Source organism: Grampus griseus (genome assembly GCF_964374135.1).
Source record: "Grampus griseus genome assembly, chromosome: 9".
Lineage (NCBI taxonomy): Eukaryota > Metazoa > Chordata > Mammalia > Artiodactyla > Delphinidae > Grampus > Grampus griseus.
Window position 1 is genome coordinate 85,143,706 of NC_139003.1, and position 27,618 is coordinate 85,171,323.

At 41.1% G+C, this 27,618-nt stretch overlaps 1 protein-coding gene across 5 annotated transcripts in view; it reads left to right on the top strand.

Moving 5' to 3' along the window:
* Positions 1 to 1,002: 1,002 nt before the first annotated feature.
* Positions 1,003 to 27,618, top strand: part of GSAP (gamma-secretase activating protein) — a 95,571-nt gene continuing 68,955 nt past the window's right edge. For 4 of the 5 annotated variants that reach the window (XR_014297166.1, XM_082661541.1, XM_082661544.1 and 1 more), the window contains exons 1-6: positions 1,003 to 1,157; positions 11,306 to 11,382; positions 12,368 to 12,424; positions 14,368 to 14,437; positions 14,745 to 14,798; positions 25,401 to 25,489. Coding sequence is in view for 4 of the 5 variants with exons in the window: in XM_082661541.1 (XP_082517667.1) it covers positions 1,049 to 1,157; positions 11,306 to 11,382; positions 12,368 to 12,424; positions 14,368 to 14,437; positions 14,745 to 14,798; positions 25,401 to 25,489 (456 nt within the window). In the remaining variant the exon portion in view is untranslated. The remainder of the gene's footprint in view (positions 1,158 to 11,305; positions 11,383 to 12,367; positions 12,425 to 14,367; positions 14,438 to 14,744; positions 14,799 to 25,400; positions 25,490 to 27,618) is intronic. The other variant, XM_082661543.1, reaches the window with a different exon arrangement.

The following is a 27,618-nucleotide window of genomic DNA, read 5'->3' on the forward strand; positions in this document are numbered from 1 at the left end:
TTTATCCTGCAGTCAGCTGTTACTCAAAGTCTTCTGCACGGGGCCATGAGGACAGCTTTGTTTTAGGGACAGTAATAACTTGGCATTGATGTTCAGGATGGATTGGATCTGCAGTGCCAAAGGTGCAGCAAGCAATACTGATGGTACACTCTCTAATGAAAAGAAACCTGAGTGGCAAGATTAAGAAAACACTGGACTTATTTATAGGTATGGGGATGAGACGGTGCCCCACACCACAGGTGCCCCTGGAAGGAGAGCACTTTTAAAAGAGTAAGTGCAGAGGAAATCTTCAACAATTCAGCTTCGTTGCAGCCAGTGTAGGGAGCCCCGTAAATAGGCAGAAGACCTGTTTGTGTTGAGCTGATTGACCCCTTCCAGTGTCTCCGAACCTCTGTTAAAATAGAATCATCTCACATACACCTCGCTGCTACTTTCTACTTAAGTACTACTAATAAAATACCACCACCCTGAAATTGGGCTGAATAGGCCCAAGCCACCGCCTGCTTCTGCCCCGGTGATGACCTTGAACCTTCTCAGGTGACCCAGCTAGTAATACCTCTCTCTAGCCAACTGGTTTCTAAAGTTTGCTGCACAGTGGACTCACCTGGGGATTAAAAAACAAACAAACAAAAAAACCCCCAAACGCCTAGCAGGCACATGTCATATGCAGCATAGTTTGGAAACCATTGGTCCAGCAACATCTCCACGCCTCTTTAAAAAACAAATCCTCCCTCCCTCTCTGTCCTCCGCCGCGAGGGTGCAAGTCGAGGGCTCGCGGCCCGGCTGGGTCTGGTCCCCGCGCCCTCGTCGCTCCCCCTCCCCCCATCCCCCCGCCGGCCCAGCGTGCGCAGCTCGAGGCTCACGTGCGCGGCGCGGGCCGGGCCGGGAGGAGGCGGTGCTGGGGCTTCTCCCGCTCGGCCGCGGCGGAACCGAAAGCGGCGGGCGGGGGAGAGGAAGGAGGGGCGGGCGCGGGGTGCGGTGGCGCGCGGAGGGCCGGGAATGCCCGCGGCGCAGGGCTCCAGAGCTGCCCGGTGGCCGCGTCCGGGCAATGGCCCTCCGTCTGGTCTCCGACTTCGATCTCGGGAAGGACGTGCTCCCGTGGCTGCGGGCACAGCGGGCGGCGTTAGTGGCCGCTGGGGCCGGAGGCGGAGGCCCAGGTGCTGTAGGCGTGCGTCGGGGAGGGGTGGGGCGTGGATGTGGGGGGGTTAGGCAGGGGCAGCGGAGGCGGGGGAGTCGGAGTCCTTCATACCTAGGTGGTTCCCGGGCTGGGCCGGGGTGGTTGGTGGGCACCGCCAGCCGCGCAGCCTGTGCCCCCTGCTAGCCTGTGAAGGTTGGTGCTGAAGGGGTGACCTTCCCCTCTTCGGAGTCTGGGCTTTGCCACCCTCATCCGGGGACACTGGCTGAAGGGCGGAGGGACAGCCCCCGGGGCAGGGTGGGCAAGGTCTCGGTGGCGGAGTTGCACTGCTTGTTGTTTTAAACATCTTTATTGGAGTATAATTGCCGTACAATGGTGTGTTAGTTTCTGCTGTATAACAAAGTGAATCAGCTCTACGTGTACATATATACCAATATCCCCTCGCACCCTCCCTATCCCACCCCTCTAGGTGGTCACTGCTTCTTCTAGCGAGTCCTCCAGCTTCTGGCTTAAGGGTTGCGCACAGTAAGTCACCTTCAGTAGAAAGGCTGGGTACCTTGCATCATCTCATCAGAGCAGGGCGTGGAGGAGCAGCTGCCCAGACTCTGCAACTCCTCCGGCACAAGGCTGCAGGGGGTGGGGGAGGGTCGTTCTCTATGCTTTATTCATAGCTCACCTGCCTAAAAAGATTCATCACCTGGGTAGGGGTTCCACCAAGACTGGAGGCTCCTGGAAGTTCTCGCGTTATGAGAAAGAAAAGATGAATCATGGCCGCCAGGAAAACCACCGTATAAATACTTAACAGCTGAACGGTTTGTCCCCACGTTTGTGAGACGTGTTTCTGGGTGAACAGTATCCGTGATTTAGGGGACATGCCACTTCGGATGTGAAGTGCGAGAGGGTAGGGGTCTGCTTTCAGGCTGTGAGCAATGAACTGAGAGCCCACTGTTTTCCAAAGAATCAAGCCCGTCACCACCAACCCAGAGACCACCTGTGCCGGCCAGCAAGAGGCGTGAGACCAAGTGATCCTCGGGTGTCCTGCCCAACTTCCTCAGGGTGAATTGGAATACATTCTGGGCAGTTGAGCCTTTGATTTTCATCTGTCTCAAAAATCCTTTGTTTTGATTTTGATAAGAGAGTGGAAAGTCACTTTCGAGCCTTCCCAGCATTGATCAACCAAAACTTTAAAGAAGGGGAACTCTGTGATTTCCCAGGTTGTTTTTCAAGAAGAAACGTTTGCTGCAAATAATGTTGCATCTTCAGGGCTTAGGTTCAGGTTCAAAGAAACGATACCCTGGATCCCAGTTGTGCACAGGAGCTAGCCACTTCAGTGTGTTTACCTCTTTTTTTCCCCATCTGGTTTTCCTTAAACACTTAGACTTGCTGGAGGGCATTTTTTGGAGAGGTCCATCAAATTACCCATATCTACAACTCCTTTCCCCTTATCGCTGGAGAAAATTTTCTGTCCTATGGCTTTAGCAGAATATTTGTAGGGTTCCTTGTCTTGGCATGTTAGTTGTTGGTTCCAAACAGGGAGTCATGTTTGTGTAGCTCAAGGCTCCAGTTTGACTAGTGAGTTTGACAAACGACTAGTGTCATTATTAGTAAAGCTTCACTTTGGGGGATTTTTTAAAAGTCTCCTGAATGTCTAAAGAGCTTTTGAAGATTTATGGTTTCTACCACAAAGTGGTCCTTCCTCTGGACCTCCACCTTATAGAGCTAAGTGGCAAGTGTCTGAAAATGAGAAGTTAGATGAAGTGTGAAATGCCACAGTCTTATGTTTCAGTAATGTGTGTTGTGATTGAAAAGCTGTGTGTGAGCCAGTTAGATTTTGGCTTCCTTGTGTCTTTCACACATCTGTGAAGACATATAAACTTGTGTGTTGACATTTCACCAAACAGCAGATACCCCTGGGTCCTCAGAAACTAAACTTACTAGAAATACCAGATTTTTCTGATATTGGTAGTATTTTGCTCCTGCAGAGCACCTTGGCAAGATATTAGCCCTATTATACTAAAAGAAATTGTTATTTCTGAAAATCACCAGTGGGTGGTAGCTCAAAAAAACCACAAGTTAATTATTCTGCTGCTGTAATTTGTAGCACTGGCAGGGGAATGTGGGATTCTATTTTATTTCTAGCACAGCTATTACTCCACACATTTGTGCAAATTATTTTCCTTTCAAAGTCTCGGCTTTTCAAATGTAAATTATGAATAATTATACCATTGTAAAGTCTCCTCTCTGCACACTTGCTCTCTAAATTTGAAGCCTTAATATTTTTACATCAACAAATACAATTGAAGATTTCTTAGGGGTGTTAAGTAGTACTCCTGATGTATGACATATTTCTGGCAAAATAGCCACAGAGCTGGGCTAAGTCAGCCAGGACAGAAATTCAGTGCATATATGATAGCATTTTAGTCAAAAAGGGGTTAAGAAGTAAGGAGACCAGATTTGGTTACTGCATGTGTTTCTTGTTCTAGGTTGAACTTTGGGAAAATTATTTCTCCTGAAATAAAGGAAGAAAATATGTGTTCTTTAAAAATTAAAACAGTTACACAAAAGAATATTTTTAACACATCTAAGCTATAAATAATTTAAAAAAAAGCAAAACTGTGTACCCACCTTAAAAATAGAATAATATCAAGAATTTTGTAGGCTCTTTGTCTCCCTGTTTGATCCTGTTGCTCTCCGTATCCCTCATCTGTAAGTTGTTACCTACAACCACTTAAACATTTATATTTTAACATTTCTTTGATCCTATTTGTAGTTTTAACCCATATGTATATCTCCTTAAGCAAAATATCATTTCATTTTGCTTGTTTGTGAACTTTAAGTAAATGAAAGAACACTATATGTATTCTTTTCATTTTTTTCTTCTCAGTAGTGTAAGATTTATCCATGTTGACTGCTATAGGTCGTTAATTTTCACTGCTGTATAGTATTCCATTTGTGTGACTATACAACACTATGGTGGACATGGAGATGCAGTGCTTAGATCTTCCTATCAAGAAAGGGCTTGTCCCAGGTGCTGTAAGTGTGGGCAGCAGATAGCCCTCAGCTGTCAGCGCCTTCAGGGATGGCCTCGGCAGAGGGTTGCGTCACCCAACTTTATGCCCCTTTAGTTTAGGTATGGCCTCCTTTAATGAGAGGGTGAGGTGGGGTATAAAGGCCTGGGCATTTTGACTCACATGGGACAACTCTGACAATTCATTTCAGTTCTAGAGCTTCCCCAATGGAGGACCCTACGGTCACCTGAGGCCACTGGGCCTTCATTGTAACTTGACTTCTTCCCTAGCCTGGTCTTGCTCCCTTCTCCTTCCTGCTACAGGTGTTAATCCCACTTTAGTAAGCACTCCCTAGTAAATACCCTGCATACGAAACTGTCTCAGGATGTTTCCTAGGAAACCCAACTTACTTATCTTTATCCCAACAGTGACGTTTGGGAGGTTTCTGGGGTTTGCTGTTACAGTCTATGCTTTTACTAACCTGGTGCGTACTTTACATGTTTCTCTAGGATGGATGTCTGACTTTAGAGTTGCTGAGTCACAGGCTATGAACGTCTTCACTTTTCCTGGGTAGTGCCAAATTGTTTTCTAAAGTACTTGTACTTATTAACTACCCCATTTGTGGTATAGAAATGTTTTTGGTACTCTGTATCTTCACAAGCTCTTGATTTTTCCAGATTTTAAATTTCTTGTCAAACCGGTGAGTCTAAACGTTACTTCATTGTGGTTTGAGGTTGAACATCTCTATATATTTACTGGCTATTTGAGTTTCCCCTTCTATGGGATGTTGGTTCATCCTTTTGTCTATTTGTCTATTGTGGCTTTTTTTAATATTGATTTTAAGGCATTCTTCATTGTGGATTCTAGTCCCTTGTTCATCATATATGTTGCAGATATCTTCCCTCAATCTCTTGGTTTTTTCAGTTTGTGATTACCTTTGATAAACAAGAGTTCTCGATTATAATGTAGTCTAATTTATGAGTCTTTTCCTTTACGGTTTGTGGTTTTTGGATATTTTAAAGAAATTTAGAAGTCATGAAGACATTTTTATGTTAACTTCTAAAAGCTTTAAAGCTTTTTTCTTTGAATTTTGTTATCTTTTTATCCATCTGGAATTTATTTTTGTAATATGATGTAGGAATCAAATAGGGGGACACCAGAACCTTCAAAAGTAGCCCTGATATTTGCTATTTTTAAGCTGGGTGGTGGTTACATGATTTGGTTTTGTTATTTATGGCTTACAGGTGTTAATATATTCTTTTGTAAATTGCATTGTTTTTCTGTGTTAATAGCTAGTAGTTCTAGTGTCACTAACCAAATAGCCCTACCTTTTCTCACTGACAGCAAAACCACTTCCTTCACACATCAAGTTTCCATATGTGTGTGAGTCTTCTTTTCTGGGCTTTTAATTTTGTTCCATTGGCCAATGTTAGACGAAGACATCTTAGTCACTATCTTTCTGTTAAGTCTTGATAACTGGTAGAGTAAGTCTTCTCACATCAGTCATCTTCAGGATCATCTTGGCTATTCTATGCTCCTTGTTCTTACATATATATTTTGGAATCAGCCAGTTAGATTTCACCAAAATCTGTTGGATTTTTGATTTGAGTTGCATTGAATCTGTGGATCAGCTTGGGGAGAATTGGCATCTTTACAATATTAAATCTTCCCAACTATGAATAAAGTATAGCTTGTTGTTTATTTAGAGCTCCTTTATGATTCTTAAGAAGTCTTAGAATTTTCTCCATGAAGGTTTTTGCCAGATTTATTCCTGGGTTGTTATTATTTTTTGTTGCTCTCATAAATAGCGCATTTAAAAACATTATAGGTTCTAACTATTACTGGTATGTAGCAATATAATAGATTTTATATATTAATTTTTCTGTCTAATGCTTAATCCCCTCTTGGAATGTATCATATCTTCAGGAAATAAGAAAAAGTCTCCGGTATGTAAATTTTCTAAGGTTTAAATGTCACGTATATTTAAGACCAGAAATAATGTAGGTTTTCTTGCCTATATCTCCTTGCCTGCTTCAATTAGTATTAGATTGATGAATTTATTAGAATTTATTAATGTTCCAGATTGATTAATCTTTCAAATACTGTAGTTATTCACTTTTTCCAGGGAAGTGATATATTTTACCAGTTATCTCACTCAAGAGTAATGCTTTTATTGTTGCCTCCTAGATACCCCCAGACAGATTTGGGGGCCAGAGGATTGGCTCAGTCACATTGTTTTTGTTTATTGTTTTACTCTTCTCTCGCCACTGTCCTTCCTTTTCACTTTTCCTTCCCCTACCTTCCTAGTCTCCTTTTCTAATTCTTTTCTCTCTTTATTGCTTAACTAATCACCCCATCCTTGATTTTTCTCATTTTATTCAGAATATGAAATATAAATCATATAATAATGTTTACTTCATACATTTAGAAATTATAATATCTGGTCCTGGTGAGCAGGAGATTTTATGTGAATTATTTACAGAATAGAAATGTCATAGGATAATTATATCTTAGCACTCCTTGATCTCTGTTTTAGGAACTAGTTCAAATTTTTGTATAGGGCTGTGAGACTCCCTCCACCCCCATAGTCATTGGAAAGAAAAGAAATACTTTTATTTGATTTTTGTCTCATAGCAGTTGGAAACCAAATTTACATATTTGACAGACATCTTCTTTTAAAGTGAAATCACTCGTGTTTGGCAAAGAATACATTGAAGTGGACGAGACTTATCTGGCAAACCAGCTTTTTTTTTTTTTTTTTTTTTACAAATTTACCCTAAAGTTTATTTGAAAAGATAAAAGGATGAGAATAGCCATGAAAGGAGAGTGATCACAGAGGACTTGACCACCAAATATTAAAAAGCATTATAAAGCTGTAACCAAAGCAATGTGGCATTGACTTAATAATATGTAGACGGGTCAATGGAACAAGAATAAATAGTTCAGAAATATACATAGGGGTTTACTACATTATAAGTGTGGCATTTCAGAAAAAACAATTCAATAAATGGCATTTGAACAACTGGGTAACCATTTGTAAACAAAGTATAATGACAAATGTTATCTCATACTGTATACGTATGAGTATAAATACATAAATAAATTTTAGTTGGATCAAATATATAATTAAAAAACTAAAAACACAAAAATTGTAGAAAAAAATATACCAAGCATTTATATAATCTCAGGGTAGGAAAGACAATTCTGTGCATGACATCAAAGATAGAAACTATAAATGAAAATATTTATAGGGTTTTATTTGAATTTTATTTTATTTTTTTAATACAGCAGGTTCTTATTATCTGTTTTATACATATTAGTGTATACATGTCAATCCCCATCTCCCAGTTCATCCCACCACCAGCTCCCCACCCCCACTGCTGCTTTCCCCCCTTGGTGTCCATACGTTTGTTCTCTACATCTGTGTCTCTATTTCTGCCTTGTGAACTGGTTCATCTGTACCATTTTTCTAGATTCCACATATATGCGTTAATACATATTTGGTTTTTTTCTTTCTGACTTACTTCACTCTCTATGACAGCCTCTAGGTCCATCCATATCTCTACGAATGACCCAGTTCTGTTCCTTTTTATGGCTGAGTAATAGTCCATTGTATATATGTACCACATCTTCTTTTTTTTAAAAATAAATTTATTTATTTTATGGCTGTGTTGGGTCTTTGTTGCTGTGCGCGGGCTTCTCATTGTCGTGGCTTCTCTTGTTGTGGAGCACAGGCTTTAGGCGCGCAGGCTTCAGTAGTTGTGGCACTTAGGCTCAGTAGTTGTGACTTGTGGGCTCTAGAGCGCAGGCTCAGTAGTTGTGGCACACAGGCTTAGTTGCTCCGCAGCATGTGGGATCTTCCCGGACCAGGGCTTGAACTCGTGTCCCCTGCATTGGCAGGCAGACTCCCAACCACTGCGCCACTAGGGAAGCCCTGTACCACATCTTCTTTATCCATTCATCTGTCGATGGACATTTAGGTTGCTTCCATGACCTGGCTCTTGTAAATAGGGCTTCAGTGGACACTGGGGTGGCAAACCAGCTTTAATTTTACATGAGCTGTGACTCACCAACACCTTTAATATCTAGATACTCTCCGTTTTTTTAGTAGGTTTACTTATGCAAGTATTTATCAGAATGCTACATTTTTCCTTCATGAACTCTGATTTCACTGAACTGTAAAATTAAACCACATTTCCTCATTTGAAATTGCTGAACTTCCTCTTCTGGACTTTCCAGAGTTGAACTAGTGGGAGAAGAGTCAGAATGAATAAGCAAAGAGGTTATTGAATAAGTCTTTTAAAAGGGTGTGTCTAAAACATAAGCAACTAATCCGGGGAGGAAGGGCCAATGGGTTTATAGTGTGTGGTGAGACCCTGGTCTCTGGCTTACCAACATTGCTAAATTTATCGAATGCAAATATCCTTCAGATGAGAACCATGTACTTAACTGCAGGATTATTTAAGACTGCAATTCTTACTCCCTAACAGACCCATGAAGGCATTATTTTTATTATGTCTTTCTACTCTGGTTACATTATAAGCAGGTCCTAGTTATGCTATCTAATGAATATTGTTTAATGTATATTATTTATAAATATGTAGTTCACTGGTTCTCAGCCCTGGCTGCACATTAGAATAACAAGGGAAACTTAAAAATACAGACACCAGGGAGTAGGGCCCTCACCAGCTCAAAAAAATTAGGATATTTGGGACAGGGCTTGGACATCCATGTTCTTTTAAAATCTCCCCTGATGATTCTAACACAACACAAGCATTGAGAACCATTGATTTAATGGAATAAGCATATATCATGTGTTGTAATCTGCACTTGTTGGAGAATTTTTTTCTCTTAATATTTTAGTGATTTGGAAATAGATGTGCTTTTGCAAGGAAATTGGATTTTCTTAGCAAGATTCTTGTAAAGAAGTTTCTTAGTTGAAACCTTTTAAGTGTACTTTTGAGAAGGTCTCTTCCAGCATCCTTATAATCTTGAAAGAAAAAAAAAATGCTTCTCAAAATATTGACACATTGCATTCCAGGAGTTTTGAGTCATGTGCAGGATGAAAAGAAACTCACTGAAATCCTCTTTAGATGTCTGCAAAATCCACCTTAAAGGATTTTTCAGTAATTATCCGTTTTCCCATTGTGAGTATGATACTGTGATGATACTTAACTAAGGAAACTTAGTTCATTCTGTTTACCTTTTCCTAGGCTTGAAATTAGTCTGTGCCACTTTTTCAATATATGGTATTGGCCAAATATCTTAACTTCATTGAAACTCAGTTGTTTTACCCATACAATGGGCCTGTAGTACCTTATACAGTATGATTGAGATAGCAATGAGAACTCTGTAAATTATGAAGTGCTGTTCAGCAGTAAGCTAATTGAATCATACTATTATCCTAAGAGACCAAGTGATTATTCTTATTTTTTTTAATATTGAGAATAATGTGTCTGATACCTCAATATACATTGAAAAGTGTATATACCCATATATAAGCAACACTTACCCCCTTCTTTGCCCTGCCCCCTGAAGAGCCAGGCAGCTTCTTCTTGTGAGGAGTTGGCAAGAGAGATCTCAGGATGATTCCTAAGTTCTCACTGAACCATCTCTAAAGGTTTTCCACTCCCAGCTCCAGTGCAGGGGTTGAGCTCACCAATTATCCTGATTTTGTGTCTTGATTTTTCCTTTTTAATCAGGAATACAAACTGAAATTTGCTCTGATTTATAGGATATTTTGCATATGTTTTGTCTGAATATTGGAATTTGTCATAATCAACATAATATTTTAACATCTAATAACACTATTCTTGTGTGGGGAAAATGAGTCAAGTTGAAGCAATTTAATTTTGAGGAAATTGGGGATATATACTTTTCTTCCCCATTAATGATGATAATTATCAATGCTGTTTCTAACCAGTGTTTAAATCCTTTAACTGTAGAAATCGGAGGAATATCCAAAAATTTTAGAAGAAAAATGATGGTCCATTAACTTACAAGTTAAATGTTTTGTGTAAAAAATCTTTATATCCTTTGTCAAATATGGCCTTCATACAGAAAAGTACACAAATCACAAGTGCAGCTCAGTTAATTTTCACAAAGTGAGGCACACCCATGGAACTGGCACTCAGAGCCGGAAGGAGAAAATTAATAGAACCCCAAAGGTCCCCTTCATACTCCTTTCCAGCAATCACTCATCTAGCGCAATAGATTCTTTTTGCCAGATTTTGAAACTTGTGTGTAAATTAAATCATACAGTTTGTACCTTTTTTGGGAGGGGTGAGTATGTGGGCTTCTTGTACTCATTTATGGTGTATGTTATAGCAAGTTAATTCATTTTTATTGTTGTATAATACTCCATTGTTTGAATATACCACAATTTATTCGTTCTTTGCTTGATGGATATTTTGGGTTTCCAGTTTTGACTATTATGAACCATAGTGCTATATTTATTTATTTATTTATTTTTGGCTGCTTTGGGTCTTTGTTGCCATGTGCAGGCTTTCTGTAGTTGCAGCAAGCGGGGGCTACTCTTCTTTGCGGTGTGTGGGCTTCTCACTGTGGTGGCTTCTCTTGTGGAGCACATGCTTTAGGCATGCGGGCTTCAGTAGTTGTGGCACGCGGGCTCAGTAGTTTTGGCTCACGAGCTCTAGAACGCAGGCTCAGTAGTTGTGGCGCATGGGCTTAGTTGCTCCACAGCATGTGGGATCTTCCCGGACCAGGGCTTGAACCCGTGTCCCCTACATTGGCAGGCGGATTCTTAACCATTGCGCCACCAGGGAAGTCTCTGAACCATAGTGCTATAGATGTCATATGTGTTATTTGCCACAATATGTGTATACTTCTTATGAGATATATGTACAAGGGCAATTTTTGAGCCATATATATTCAGCTTCAGTAGATTCTGCTGGTTTTTTCCAATGTGTACACTTCCATTAGCAAGGCTCCCTTGAGGTACTTCCTAATCACTGCTCCTTTCCTCTTCCCTAAAGGTCATTACTAGTCTGATCTCTAATAAAATAGATTAGCTTTGCTTGTTTTTAAACTCTATGTAATGGTATGATCAGTATTCTTTTGTATTTGGCTTTTCACTAATATTGTATTTGTTAGATATGTTTGTAAACATCTACTAAGTATTAACTTGCTATTATTGTTTCAGGTGTTTTAGAAAACAATTATGAGAGCTTACGTGTACTAAATGTTGAAAGAAATGGAAATATTATTTATACCTATAAGGTATGCCTATATTCTTTTTTTAAATTGTGGTAAAATATACATAACATAAAATTTACCATTTTAACCATTTCTTTTTTTACAGAGTTTTATGCTGTATCTTACTGAGGGGTAGTGAATAAGACCTGTTGGTATTTAATCTTTAATATATGACATTTTTTATTTTGTGAGATTGAGTAGGGTAATTGAAATTCAGTCTTATGAAATATTTTCTCTTTTTTAAATAAAAAACTACACAGTGTCTGACACAGTGCTCAAATGTTTTGAATAGATGAACAGTTTCATTTTCTACAGAAAAAATGCCAAGTAAGAGATGTTTAAACCTAATTAATGTTAAATTTTTATCTTTGAGAAAATATTAAATATTATTACCATACATCATCTTTTCAAACTTATATATGCTCAGACTTTTGAGGTATTAATATTTGACAGTGTGTTTTCAATATTAATTGTTTTAAGGAAAGAAAATTTAACTTTACAGATAACTTAACCGTAGTAGTGAAAAGTGGAAGAATGATAACAGTGGTCAGTTTGCTTTGCACAGTTGTATTACTGTACTTTTTTTTTTTTTGCTTAAAAAAAGTTATTTTAAGTTGTATCTATGAGGATGCTGCGTTAAAGGAGTTGTACGATTCAAAAAGTTTTACTTATAAGAATATCAGGGACTTGTTCTAGCCACTTTCAGTGACCGTCATATATATTCTCTTACAGAAATAAATGGAAGTACAAAAAGATTCGCTCCTTCACCATGCTCAGTCCTAGGAGACAGGGTCCCCCAGACTCACTGAGCTGTACATTCTTATTGCCTTTCACTCTTTGATCCATATGACCAGCAGAAACAGGTTCAGTCCCTCTCTGACATGCACAGCAGGCTACCTTTAGAGTGCTTGTTGCTAATACTGGTTGAATTATTGCAGGTTTCTTTTAAAACTAGTAACTTCCTAAACAATGACATTTAGTAAACATCTAGTTAATTTTTTCTTTTCAGGATGATAAGGGAAATGTCTTCTTTGGATTGTATGATTACCAGACCAAACAAAATGAGGTAAAAATCACCATAGATTATAGTTACTTATTGGTTACTTTCCTGCTATTCAAGTTTTCCCTTCTTTCTAGATACAACTTCTTATTTCATTTTATTTTCTAAAAATTTAGTTTATATTTCTTTGCTTCCTTCTCTTCTCCCTTTACCATTATCTTAAAAAAAAAAAATGTGTAAGGAGTCCTGGAACAAAATGTCACCTGGTCTCTTAGTCCTTTGAGATTTAAGCCAAGTTGGCGCAAACCAATTATCCAATGTTCTGTAGGAATGTAGGAAGTCCAACGCCTTCCCCGGATTTGTGTGCTCCCAGAAGCTTAGGATCTCATAATGACCTCTGGCTCTGACTTCTGATTCTGCGTAACCTTCACTGTTCTTGCTTTTCATTACTTCTCAAAGATCCAGGTTTAGATCCAGCCTCCTTTTCTTAATCTTTCCTCAAACTACTCACGTAAGACATTGCTTAACGTGACAGGCTTGTCTAATTCTTGGGGCAAATGGGAGGGAGTCACTTTGTGCCTACATAAAAACAATTTACCAGTCTTGAGGGACTCAGAAGTCTATAAATGTACACTGGCACAGAAGGCGCTCCAAAACACATTATTACATGAAAAAAGCAAGTTGCCAGAATAATACATTCCGTTTATGTTTAAAAAACTTGCAAGACAAATATGTACGTGCATAAATATATATTAAAAACTCATTTTGAATGATCTGGAAGGCTACGGAGCAAATTACAAACATGTTTCCTTTTCAGAGGAAATTGGAATTGGGTGAATGTAATGGAGAACGTAGACTTTTTATTTGGTAGTGTTCGCATGTCTTAAATGCTGAGACTCTCCTTGTGTGTTATTTATTAATTAAAAGGATAAAACACTGAAAACTTAAGTGTATACATTCATGACTCTTCTTACTTATAAATAAGAATCCCTCAGTTAGAGCAAGAGTCAAAGGAAACCAAAATTTCTCACATGAATTCAGAGCCTTCTTATTAACTCAAAGTTCCCTTTTCCTGACTTTTCAACATTTTCTATCAACTTCTGGCCACTGGATTCTAGTATGTTCTCAGTGGTTCTTTAGTCTGCAGGTACTAATTACCTTCGTAATAGTTCTGCAGTCACTGTTTCTCTTAGCCTGCTCTCTCCTGAAGTCTAAGGCTCTACCTTTCCTTATCCTCTAAGTGTATTTTAAGAGACTTTACTTAATATAACTGTGATTGGCTCCAGTTCCTCAATCTGCACCTCACATCCTCCTTCTGCATGACCATTTTAGTTTTCTTTACTATTCCAGGAAATGGAATCTTGCAACAATCAAACAGCAAGAAAATAAAAATAAAGATTAAATAAAAAAGAAGACTGCTTTGCCAGTATTCTAAATACAGAGTCCTTTAGGGGATGCACTTGTGACAGTCTGTTAGACATAGTTAATGATGTCATAGTCATGTAAATTGATTAGTTACTTGCCTCAATAATCATAATAGCTAACACTTGAGTACTTATTATGTGTGGCAGACATTGTAGTAAGTACTTTCACATGGATTATCTAACTCACTACTTCTAAGGATCTCCTGAGATAGGTTGTATTATGATTTCAGTTTTACTGATGGGAGGATAGAGAGGTTGAATAACTCATCTAAAGTCACACAGCTAGCAAGTGGCAGAGTTAGGATTTGAACCTGGGTCTAGCTTGGCTCCAAGTTCTATGCTCTTAACCACTATACTATATTGTCTCATGGTTAAGTTTCAGTGCCAAAGATGGCCTACAATAGCAAACTTTTTTCTTAAAAAATAATCTGAAACTTCTCAGTATGGATGAACTGGTTCACTGGTGGTTCTTTAATAAAATGCTTTACCACAATGATACTTGCTAGAGAGCTGAATGGGAATTGCATTCATGAAATTGTTGTTTAACATGAAACTCCACATTAAAAAATACTTCTGTTTTAATAGCATCTCTATACATTTGAGAAAGACTTGCAAGTTGTCAGTTGCTCAGTCAACAGGGAGAGAACTTTGCTGGGTAAGTTGAACTCTTTCATTGCTACAATTCAAGAACTAAACTACATTTTTTTAGTTTCAAAGTATTGAATTTTTGCAATATTTGATCATTCTATAACAATGGTTTTCTGGGAGAAGATGCACTTGGGAGATTAGATTTGAAATAAAGAATCTGTAGAGTGTATCTACAAAAAAGAATACTTTGTATTTCACCTTAGTCATCCACTGACAGCTTTGAGCCCTCACTTATTTTGGGTATAAAATGGTAAACTGTTAAAGCCGCTGTATGGATCATTTGCTACTGGATTATTTTTTTCTTTTTCCATTAGCTGCAAGTTTAGTTCAAGCTGCTAAAGAGGGAAGAAGGAATGAGCTTCAACCAGGTAATGAAATTACAGTTTTTAGTACTTATTGAGAGATGAAGATTTATTGAACTACTGTCAAATTGCAAGCATTTTTACAAATAGCTTTATCTCAGAATAAAAAGGCAAAGGTCATGTCAAGCATGAAAAAGAGGTTTCTTTACATTTTTTCCAAGTAAACAAGAAAGTACAGAAAATAATATAACAGTGAATAACAGAAATATTAAAAAGGCAATTAGCATCTGCAGACTGAACATGGAGAACACACTAGAAACCCTACAGGCAGAAGGTGGTACAAAAGGTTGGGAAGACGTTAGTATTGCTTGGAGAATGCCATTTTATCCTGATATCTGGCGAACTTCTAACCAGCACATATTGCATTATGAATAGTCCACGAATCCTAAATAAAAATCAGTTCTACTCATTTGCCGAGGCCCACTGCACAGTTGATTACTTATATGATTCCCACCCTCACTTCCTTTTAACATTTTTTATCATCCATCTGTTCAGAACTCAACAAATATGGAGTGCCTGCAGTGGGTCAGGCTCAATGCACAGCGCTGGGGATACAATGGATGCAAGAGAGGAGTGGCGATTGCCCACACGGCAAGCTATAGGGTCTAGTGGTAGGCGGGGTGCCCCATGAGATATGTGTCCTGTCTCAGAAGTTAGGCAATAAGCCTAGTGGGACCAGCTTTTCAATTTATCAAGAGAAGTATGGACTATTATGTAAAATTTTAATTTTTAAATGTTGGCCCAGATATATATTTTTTAAATAAATAAACTTATTTATTTATTTATTTATTTATTTTTGGCTGCGTTAGGTCTTTGTTGCTATGCATGGGCTTTCTGTAGTTGCGGCAAGCGGGGGCTACTCTTTGTTGCGGTGCATGGGCTTCTCACTGAGGTGGCTTCTCTTGTTGAGGAGCACAGACTCTAGCCTTGTGGGCGCCAGAGCGCAGGCTCAGTAGTTGTGGCACACGGGCTTAGTTGCTCCGTGGCATGTGGGATCTTCCCGGACCAGGGCTCGAACGCGTGTCCCTTGCATTGACAGGTGGATTGTTAACCACTGTGCCACCAGGGAAGTACCAGCCCAGATATTTAAAAAAAAGTTCTCTTCAGGCAATGATAACCACCTATGGCTGGATCCAGCCTGTGGACTACCATTTTTCAACCTCTGGTCAGGTAGATCGCATGTCAGTCTCTTTCTATTCCTATCCTGCAGTGGTTTCCGTCTCTTCTGTTTGTTTGGCACTTAAGCTCCTTCTTTTGTTAGCAGAGTTCCCACTCGGATGTATTTTCCTGCAGTTATGTGTGATGGAAAACCCTTTATAAATACTTTCCAGTGAGGCTTATGAGGCAGTCCTGGGCTCCCACAGAGCCAGCTTAGAGTGTCAAGGGAACCAGAGCTGAGTCTGGATGGGACCTTCTCAGGGACCTCAGCAGAACAGTTTATGAGAGACGTTGGCGGGCAGAAGGCTTTCCCTGAAATCTCATCATTGTTTTACTCATCCTAACCTTCCCTCCTGCCATGTTATACTGAGAACCTCCGCAGTCCTCTTCCCTCTTCTTGTCATGTCTTCCTCTGTTTTTTTTTTTTTTTTTTTTTTGGCTGTGTTGGGTCTTCGTTGTTGCATGCGGGCTTTCTCTAGTTGTGGCGAGCAGGGGCTACTATTCGTTGTAGGGCGCGGGCTTCTCATTGCAGTGGCTTGTCTTTGTTGCGGAGCCCGGGCTCTAGGCTCACAGGCTTCAGTAGTTGTGGCTCTCGGGCTCAAGAGCGCAGGCTCAGTAGTTGTGGCGCACGGGCTTAGTTGCTCCGTGGCACGTGGGATCTTCCCAGACCAGGGCTCGGACCCATGTCCCTTGCATTGGCAGGCGAATTCTTAACCACTGTGTCACCAGAGAAGTACCTCATGTCCTCCTCTTAGCATCCTCTGCTCCTCTTAGAATTAGGTGCAATGCTTAATTCAGAGATGATGGAAATGGACTAGCTGAAGCAAGATAGGTTCTAAAATATTGGTGTTCTGACTCCTAAAACAAGGGAATGGATGTGAGCCTGATCTCCTGGGCTAATAGCTGCTTGTGTTCATCCCAATTATGAGGCTAGGCATCTGTACAGAACCTTGGATTAGGTCCCTGTGCCTCCCAGTTCTTTTTGAAACCTTATTCGTTTGAGCCTTAGAAGTTCCTTACTATGTTGGTAAACCCAGTAGAAACTATAATCTTTACATGATATTTACCATCTATTCCTAATCGTCATGCAGAAGAGTGGCAATTATGTATATCATAGAATGTACTTTCAGGCCAACTTTATTGTAAGTTTGATTTGGTTACAACATTAAATCCTATTCAGGTAATGTTACTAAGCTTTGAAAATTTGATGTACCTCTCGTGAAATTATCTGATCACATCTTTTTTTTTTTTTTTTTTAAACATCTTTATTGGAGCATAATTGCTTTACAATGGTATGATAGTTTCAGCTTCACAACAAAATGAATCAGTTATATATATACATATGTTCCCATATCTCTTCCCGCTTGCGTCACCCTCCCTCCCACCCTCCCTATCCCACCCCTCCAGGCGGTCACAAAGCACCGAGCTGATCTCCCTGTGCTATGCGGCTGCTTCCCACTAGCTATCTACCTTACGTTTGGTAGTGTATACATGTCCATGCCTCTTTATTGCTTTGTCACCGTTTACCCTTCCCCCTCCCCATAGCCTCAAGTCCATTCTCTAGTAAGTCTGTGTCTTTATTCCTGTTTCACCCCTAGGTTTTTCATGACATTTTTTTTTTTTCTTAAATTCCATATATATGTGTTAGCATACGGGTCTCTTGTAGACAGCAAATATATGGGTCTTGTTTTTGTATCCATTCAGCCAATCTGTGTCTTTTGGTGGGAGCATTTAGTCCATTTACATTTAAGGTAATTATCGATATGTGTGTTCCCATTCCCATTTTCTTAATTGTTTTGGGTTTGTTATTGTAGGTCTTTTCCTTCTTTTGTGTTTCTTGCCTAGAGAAGTTCCTTTAGCAGTTGTTGTAGAGCTGGTTTGGTGGTGCTGAACTCTCTCAGCTTTTGCTTGTCTCTAAAGGTTTTAATTTCTCCATCAAATCTGAATGAGATCCTTGCTGGGTAGAGTAATCTTGGTTGCAGGTTTTTCTCCTTCAACACTTTCAATATGTCCTGCCACTCCCTTCTGGCTTGCAGAGTTTCTGCTGAAAGATCAGCTGTTAACCTTATGGGGATTCCCTTGTGTGTTATTTGTTGTTTTTCCCTTGCTGCTTTTAATATGTTTTCTTTGTATTTAATTTTTGACAGTTTGATTAATATGTGTCTTGGCGTATTTCTCCTTGGATTTATCCTGTATGAGACTCTCTGTGCTTCCTGGACTTGATTAACTATTTCTTTTCCCATATTAGGGAAGTTTTCAACTATAATCTCTTCAAATATTTTCTCAGTCCCTTTCTTTTTCTCTTCTTCTTCTGGAACCCCTATAATTCGAATGTTGGTACGTTTAATGTTGTCCCAGAGGTCTCTGAGACTGTCCTCAGTTCTTTTCATTCTTTTTTCTTTATTCTGCTCTGCAGTAGTTATTTCCACTATTTTATCTTCCAGGTCACTTATCCGTTCTTCTGCCTCAGTTATTCTGCTATTGATCCCATCTAGAGTACTTTTAATTTCATTTATTGTGTTGTTCATCGTTGCTTGTTTCATCTTTAGTTCTTCTAGGTCCTTGTTAACTGATTCTTGCATTTTGTCCATTCTATTGTCCATTCTATCTCCAAGATTTCGGATCAACCTTACTATCATTATTTTGAATTCTTTTTCAGGTAGACTGCCTATTTCCTCTTCATTTGTTAGGTCTGATGGGTTTTTATCTTGCTCCTTCATCTGCGGTGTGTTTTTCTGTCTTTTCATTTTGCTTATCTTACTGTGTTTGGGGTCTCCTTTTTTGCAGGCTGAAGGTTCGTAGTTCCTGTTGTTTTTTGTGTCTGTCCCCAGTGGCTAAGGTTGGTTCAGTGGGTTGTGTAGGCTTCCTGGTGGAGGGTACTAGTGCCTGTGTTCTGGTGGATGAGGCTAGATCTTGTCTTTCTGGTGGGCAGGTCCACGTCTGGTGGTGTGTTTTGGGGTGTCTGTAGACTTATTATGATTTTGGGCCGCCTCTCTGCTAATGGGTGGGGTTGTGTTCCTGTCTTGCTAGTTGTTTGGCATAGGATGTCCAGCCCTGTAGCTTGCTGGTCGTTGAGTGAAGCTGGGTGCTGGCGTTGAGATGGAGATCTCTCGGAAATTTTTGCTGTTTGATATTATGTGCAGCTGGGAGGTCTCTTGTGGATCAGTGTCCTGAAGTTGGCTCTCCCACCTCAGAGGCACAGCACTGACTCCTGGCTGCAGCACCAAGAGCCTTTCATCCACACGGCTCCTTAATTTGGGATGATTGGTTGTCTATTCAGGTATTCCACAGATGCAGGGTACATCAAGTTGATTGTGGAGCTTTAATCCGCTGCTTCTGATGCTGCTGGGAGAGATTTCCCTTTCTCTTCTTTGTTCTCACAGCTCCCAGGGGCTCAGCTTTGGATTTAGCCCCGCCTGTGCGTGTAGGTCGCCGGAGGGCGTCTGTTCTTTGCTCAGACAGGACGGGGTTAAAGGAGCCGCTGATTCGGAGGCTCTGGCTCACTCAGGCCCGGGGGTAGGGAGGGGCACGGAGTGTGGGGAGGGCCTGCGGCGGCAGAGGCCGGCGAGACGTTGCAGCCTGAGGCGCGCCTGTGCGTTCTCCCGGGGGAGTTGTCCCTGGATCCCGGGACCCTGGCAGTGGCGGGCTGCACAGGCTCCCCGGAAGGGCGTGTGGCTAGTGACCTGTGTTCGCACACAGGCCTCCCGGTGGCGGCAGCAGCGGCCCTAGCGTCTCATGTCTGTCTCTGGGCTCCGCACTTTTAGCCGCGGCTCGCGCCCGTCCCTGGAGCTCTCTCAAGCAGCGTTCTTAATCCCCTCTCCTCGTGCACCAGGAAACAAAGAGAGACGTAAAAGTCTCTTGCCTCTTCGGCAGTTCCAGACTTCTCCCCGGACTCTCTCCCGGCCAGCCGCGGTGCACTAACGCCCTGCAGGCTGTGTTCACGCCGCCAACCTCAGTCCTCTCCCGGCGCTCCGACAAAAGCCGGAGCCTCAGCTCCCAGTCCCGCCCGCCCCGGCGGGCGAGCAGACAAGCCTCTCGGCTGGCGAGTTCCGGTCGGCCCGATCCTCTGCGCTGGAATCTGTCCGCTTTGCCCTCCGCACCCCTGTTGCTGTGCTCTCCTCCGCGGCTCCCAAGCTCCCCCACTCCGCCTCCCGAAGCCTCCACCCGCGAAGGGGCTTCCTAGTGTGTGGACACTTTTCCTCCTTCACAGCTCTCTCCCGCTGGTGCAGGACCCGTCCCTATCCTTTTGTCTCTGTTTAGTTTTTTCTTTTGTCCTACCCAGGTACGTGGGGGGTTTCTTGCCTTTTGGGAGGTCTGAGGTCTTCTGCCAGCGTTCAGTAGATGCTCTGTAGGAGTTGTTCCATGCGTAGATGTATTTCTGGTGTATCTGTGGGGAGGAACGTGATCTCCGCGTCTTACTCTTCCGCCCTGATCACATCTTTTAAAATAGTAGAATGAATAGTGTTAATTTTTGTATTGGAAACCCCATACTTTATCTTAGCTCACCTTTTATACCAGCCACCACACTGAGAACCAGCTCTGCGCAAATGTAATTTGACAGGCAGTGCCTCACCTCAGCTGCTCTACCTACTTCTCGCTTTTTGCCCAGAGCCCTTGGGAAAATCTGCTTACCAGCTGCATGTGTACCACCTGGAAGTATGTTTAGAAAGGATTTCCAATAGGATAAGCCATGACCAATCGGGGGACAAGGAGCTGAAGGATGAATACTCCCCCTTTCCAGCCCTCAAGTGCATGATTCTGAGGTGCACTCCATGCAAGGTGGTCAGTCAATTGACAGTGCCCGTACACTGCATACCCTTCTTCCCTATTTCACTCTCCCCACTCCCTCGTGCCAGCACCTCGTGGCTAAAGTGATCCTGTCCCCTGAGATGACTTCTTGTTTTAGTTTGGGTTTCCCCCGTAAGTAGAGTCTGAGGCAAGTATTTGAGCCCAGTTAGTTTATTTGAGGGATGATCCTAGGAAACACTATTAAAGGAGAGTTTAAACAGAGATCTGAAAGGAGGGAGCAAGCGTGCGCCACGGGGAAGCACATTTCTGGCAGAACGAACAGCCAGTGCAAAGGCCCTGAGGCCAGAGTACTTGGTAGACTCACTGTTCAAGGATAGTGAGGTCAATGAGGCTGGAGTGGCATGAACAGCGGCAGAGTGGTGGGAACTGAGGCCAGCGGGAAATGAGGGTAAGGTGCAGACAGATCATGGAGACACTTATGGGCCTTTTGTTCAGTTAAGATTTCAGAAATTATGTGACCAGAAAGACCTATAGGATCTATTGTAATGATTTGTCCTTTGAACAAATATTTTGCAAATGTTTTGCCTTTTGCAAAGACTTATCTGTCCCTGAATAACCTGATAAGCCATTTGATTATAAAATGTAGTTTGGCTCAAGGTATTAACACTCTGTTGCTTATAATGAGATTTTTCCATTGCAAATGAGACAAACTGTAACATCTCTCATATGAGCAAGATAGGGTTCCTTGGTCTACATACTTTACAGTAAGGTTTTTGTCAACAGTGCTTCTCTTATTGGCTGAGGCTGTGGCAGACTTAATGTTTTATTTAGAAAATGGCCTTCCACAGGGGCCAGGCTTAGGTGCCCCTTTCACTCTCCCCGGTGGAGTTATGTTTGCCCCAAGGTACAGCAGGTGCTTTGATTTCAGAGCTCTAATAACCAGAGCTTCTTCACAGCCAGATTCTACTGGACTCTTCCAACTTTGTCACAATTTCACAACATGTACCTTCACCTGCATCAGACCAGGTTCTTTCTTTTGCTCACTCTTCATCCTCCCAATGCCATGCCTATTCCTGTGCTTTAAAAATTTTTTTTTAAAATTCACTTTAAACAAAACAAAACAAAAATGTTCATCCATTTCTCCCCACCCCTCCTCTACCCCCACCTCCTGCAACCACCAGTCCGTTCTCTGTCTCTATAAGCTTGGTTTTGGTTTTGGTTTTGGTTTGGTTTGGTTTTTTTGATTCCACGTATAAGAGAGATCATACGGTATTTGTCTTTTATTAAAGTAAAGTTGACTTACAATGTTGTGTTAGTTTCTGGTGTACAGCAAAGTGATTCAGTTATACATAATAGTATTTTTTCGGATTCTTTTCCTTTATACAAGGTTATTACAAGGTATTGAATATAGTTCCCTGTGCTGTACACTAAGACCTTGTTGTTTATCTATTTTATATGTAGTAGTATGTATCTGTTAATCCCAAATTCCTAATTTATCCCTCCCCAGCTCCTTCCCCTCTGGTTACCGTAAGTTTGTTTTCTGTCTGTGAGTCTGTTTCTTTTCTGTAAATAAGTTCATTTGTATCATTTTTTTAGATTTCACATATAAGTGATATCATATGTTTGTCTTTCTCTGTCTGACTTACTTCACTTAATACGATAATCTCTGGGTCCAACCATGTTGCTGCAAATGGCGTGATTTCGTTCTTCGTTTGACTTACTTCACTTAGCATAGTACCCTTGAGGTCCATCCATGTTGTCCCTTTTTTTTTTTTTTTTTTTGCGGTATGCGGGCCTCTCACTGTTGTGGCCTCTCCCGTTGCGGAGCACAGCCTCCGGACGCGCAGGCTCAGGGGCTGTGGCTCACGGGCCCAGCCGCTCGGCGGCATGTGGGATCTTCCCAGATCGGGGCACGAACCCGTGTCCCCTGCATCGGCAGGCGGACTCTCAACCACTGCGCCACCAGGGAAGCCCCATGTTGTCCCTTTTGATCCTGCCGCTCTCCTTCCCGTGCCTGGACCTATCTGGCCCTTCAGTGATGCCCTCCCAGTTTCCATTGATAACTGGATTCTCTGAATTCTTGAGACAACTTTAAGCACTTCATGGAATCAGCACATTTTATGGATGAAAATGATTGTAGAAATGATCTGATTCTGTAGTTTTCCACTTTATTTTGTAAAAAAGCACTGGGAATTCCCTGACGGTCCAGTGGTTAGGACTTGGTGCTTTCACTGCCAGGGCCTGGGTTCGATCCCTGGTCAGGGAACTGAGATCCCGCAGGCCACACATTGGTGCGGCCAAAAACAACAACAACAAAAGCCCCCAAAGCACTAAGGCCTAGGAAAGCTTCATGATGTGCTGAAAAGTATATATGAGGTTAGTGGCAGATTTTAAACTAGAACTGATGTCTCTAGAATCCTAATCCAGAGTGCTTGCTGTTACACTATGGAATCACATGGTATGTTATTGAGAGACATTCCTGTTTGCACAATTACTCTTATCGTTAAACTACTTTTATTAGTTAAGTATCTGGGCTGCCCCAAAGAAGGAAAAAATTAGTGTAGGAAGATGGTTTTTGACCTTGATAATCCTCCCATTTTAAAGGCAAGTGCATTTAGCTGATAGCTGGTTATCTCATCTGGGAACAGATTCACTGACAAAAAGGCCAAGTAGAAAGTGATTCCTTATTTTTCCAATGAGACGATTCCCTTGCCTGCCCCCCAGAAATCTTTTCCCCCCAAAAGCTTTTAGGGCAAGAGATGAAACAGTCAAATATCAGCTTCTACTATTTACTATGTTAAACTAGTTATATACACTTAAAACAACATAATAAGGAAAATTACTTTTTTTCTCATTCTCACAGAACATTTTTATTCTATTTTTTTCCACAAGTATCTTTGACACCAATCTCTCTCTTATTGTTAGAGCCATTTTTTGAGTCATCAAGCAGTCCCAAAGTACCTCACCTTTACCTTGTCCCAGTTATTAGAAATATAGCCCCTTTGAATTGTGAATGATCCTGTCACTGGATTTTTATTCTAAGCTACAAGTACCCGTCAGCCAAGCAATATGTGTTTTTCATTTGTTCTGTCATTGTGTATTTGTGATCCCACATAATAACTCACTCACTGCTTTGCTTTTTTAGTAATCTCTAAAAAGGTGTGTTTACAGAGATATCCAGTCCTCAAAATTGTGAGGCAATATCCCAGAAATTGTTTTATATTCTTTGCCTTTTTTTTTTCTTTTTCTTAACATAAAGCAGTGCTGTTAGGTTACTTTCTTAAATAGTGAAAATAGTGAAAACTGGTACTGATTCAATTCCAGGCTGCTGCACCATCCCCAAATTGTAAATTATTATTCAAAATAAAGTCACCAAGTCAGAAAGAGAAAAACAAATATCTCATACTAACGCATATATGTGGAATGTAGAAAAGTGGTACAGGTGAACCAGTTTGCAAGGCAGAAATAGAGACGCAGATGTAGAGAACAAACGTATGGGCACCAAGCGGGGGTGGGGTGGTGGGATGAACCGGGAGAGTGCCATTGACATATATACACTAATATGTATAAAATAGATAACTAATAACCTGTTGTATAAAAATAAATAAAATAAAATTCAAATCAAAAATAAATGACAATGTGTTGGCTTTCACCAGACTTAAAAATAAAGTTTTATGCATATGAAAAAAAAAATAAATAAAGTCACCGAGAAAGCACCTGAGAATATTAGTCTTTATAAGGACTTAAATATAAGGCAACTCCTTTTCTGAGAAGGGGAACGTTTGGCCTAAATTTGGATATCCCCATTCTAGCCTGTGTCCAACACTTCCTCCTAATTGCTCTCTTTTATGACATTAGCTCAGATGTGGCACTGAGGAAATAAGTGAGTCTTTATGCATGAAGCTCTGCAACCCTTCCTGAGGGAGGCCAAGCCCCTGTCCTAATTGCTGTCAACCGTTAACACATTCATGCATCAGAAATATCTTTATATTTTCCTACGCAAACAACATTTGCCACTGTGCTGCAGAATTGCAGTGACACTGAACTGAGTTGTATTTGTTTAGACTTAGAAGCTGAGAGGGCCAGTGAAGTGATGGTAAAATGGCTGAGGAATGGGTAGGAACTTGTTCCTCATTCCGTGTACATTGACTTCTCCTTTATGATATATATATATTTTTAATTAATTTAATTTAATTTTTATTTTTAGCTGCGTTGGGTCTTCATTGCTGTGCGTGGGCTTTCTCTAGTTGCGGCAAACGAGCTTCTCAGTGCGGTGGCTTCTCTTGTGCAGCACGGGCTCTAGGCGTGTGGGCTTCAGTAGTTGTGGCATGCGGGCTCAGTAGTTGTGGCATGCGGGCTCTAGAGCACAGGCTCAGTAGTTGTGGTGCACGGGCTTAGTTGCTCCGCGGCATGTGGGATCTTCCCAGACCAGGGCTCGAACCCATGTCCCCTGCATTGGCAGGCGGATTCTTAACCACTGCGCCACCAGGGAAGTCCAATGATGTTTTCTTTAAGTTTTAAGAAGTCTCAAAGTTTGGGTTTTAAGAAGTCTCAAAGTCAATTTTAAGACAAATACTTTTGTTTGTGGAGTAGCTAATACAGTAAGTAATACATTTTACATTTCCAAAGTTCAGACCTATGTGGAGGAGATAATTTGTGATATTCTGGACTTTGCTACTAAAAGCGACCTTTACATTATAGGTTCAAGGTGCTTAACTTTGTTGGTCGAGATCCACCCCATTAACAATGTGAAGGTTCTAAAAGCAGTGGATAGCTATATTTGGGTACAGGTAAGTGAGCATATCTTTATCATTTATCTCATTAATCAAAAAGCATGAAACCTATAGGCAGTGGTGTTACAAAGTGCTTTCACACACATTATCACATTTTCCTCAAAGCAATCCAGTGAATGAGTATGGCTGGAATTAACAGCTTTTCCTTTGCAAACATGAAAATCAAAACTCAAACCTAGCTCTCTGTCTCTATTATATCATGGTTTGTCTAATAGTACTATAATGTTTTTACATGATAAAATATAGAATATCAAAACACATTTAAAGGAAGTTTAAAAATGGTTTATCTAATGTGTTCATAGAGTTGACAGATTAAATACCTATGATTAAATGATATAATTAATCCCTGAATTTATCAACTCTATGAATCGATGCAGAAGCACTGTGCGTATAACACAAGTAGACTAGATATAGTCAATTCTCATTACTTGCACATAGAATTTGCAAATTCTACTACCCACTAAAATTTATTTGTTACCCCAAAATCAATACTCATGGTGCTTTCACAGTCATTTGCAGACAGGGGCAAAGCAGTGAAAAAATTTTCACCTGATGCACATGTTCCCAGATGAGGTAGAACAAGGTGACACTGCCTTCTTGATTCACTTCTCAGACTGCAAACAAAGGTTGTTTTCACAGTCAACTTAGTGCCATGTTTTTCACACTCTTTGGCTTTTCTTGGTGATTTCGCTGTTTAAAATGTCCCCCAAGTGCCTTGTTGAGGTGCTGTCTCATGCTCCTAAGTGCAAGAAGGCTGCGCTATTCTTTTCAGAGAACACGTGTGTTAATTAGACAAACTTCATTTAGACATTAGCTTATAGTACTGTTGACTGAGTTCAGTGCTAGCGAATCAACAGCATATATGAAATAAAGTGTCTTTTAAACAGGAACACACATTAGACCAAGTTTTGTTTTAATTTGTTGTCAAAAATGTTGTAACTAGAGGCTCACACGTTCCTATCCCTGTATTTCCCTTGGGAGCAATGGTTCAGTTTTCAGTGTTTTTGGTGACTTTATGGAACATAACTGCCGCAGAGAACAAGAATCAACTATCCATATTCATGCAGGGTTGAGGCACAATTGCCTTGTGTAGCCTCTCCCTCCCTCCACCCACTCCCAGCCTCCGGCTGTGGGTCTCCCTCTTGCAGTGTGTGTTGGGAGAGGGGATTGTCTCTCATGTGCCCAGTCGTCCACTGTCAGCCAGTCCTTACAGTGGTGCATTTCGCCACCACTCCTGGCGTCTCTGTGGGTCGCTGCTCCCTGCCAGACAGGGCCTGGTGTGGAGCTCCTAAGCTGCGTTCCCTCCCCCGGGAAGCCACCCTGTTTACGTTGTCATCAGTGCAGGGCTGACTGTGGGACACTTCCCTTTCCTGGCCTGTTACTTTGGTTTCCTTAGCATTTTTATCCAGGGCTGTGTAGGCAGTGGAGATATTATTGAAGGATGAGGACAACTAAAAGGTAATTAGAGTATAGGAAGGAAAAAGTTTTTATAAGTATATGGTTGCACTACATTGTGAATATATTAAAAATTACTCAATTGTATACTTAATAGTGAAAATTGTGAATAGTGAATGTTGTGTTATGTGCATTTTATCTTAATTTAAAAAAATTAAAAGTACAGGATGCATGATGTCATCTGTAGGCCAAAGCAAAGTCCCCACCCACATGAAGTAGACCCATACTAATCTTGTGGGCCCGTCTCAGTTCCTAGCCCTGCTCCCTGCTCCTCAGGCTTAGGCCTCTGGAGCGAGAAACTCCTCCAAACCTCCATCCATGGCAAATCCCCACCTTCTTCCTCTCTCCCTTCTGCTCTCCTTTAGAGAAACGCTGTTCACTGTCCATGGAGTTTAGTCCTGCCCTGCGATCTCTCTCCTTTTTCTTACCAGAACGTCCATTATGATTTCCAGTAGTACATTTCCCTAAGTCTACACGTGCAGCTTTGACCCCCTTCATGGAGGAACTTCAGCAAGACAGTAGTGAGTGGGGTCTGGATCCCAATCTGGGATCCTTGGAGAGTTCCCCACCAGCATGATTGCATCTTCCAGATAGTTCCATTGGGTAACTACACATTTGTCTACATGCCTGTAGTACATACCTTCCATCGACGAATATTAATAATCAGAGTC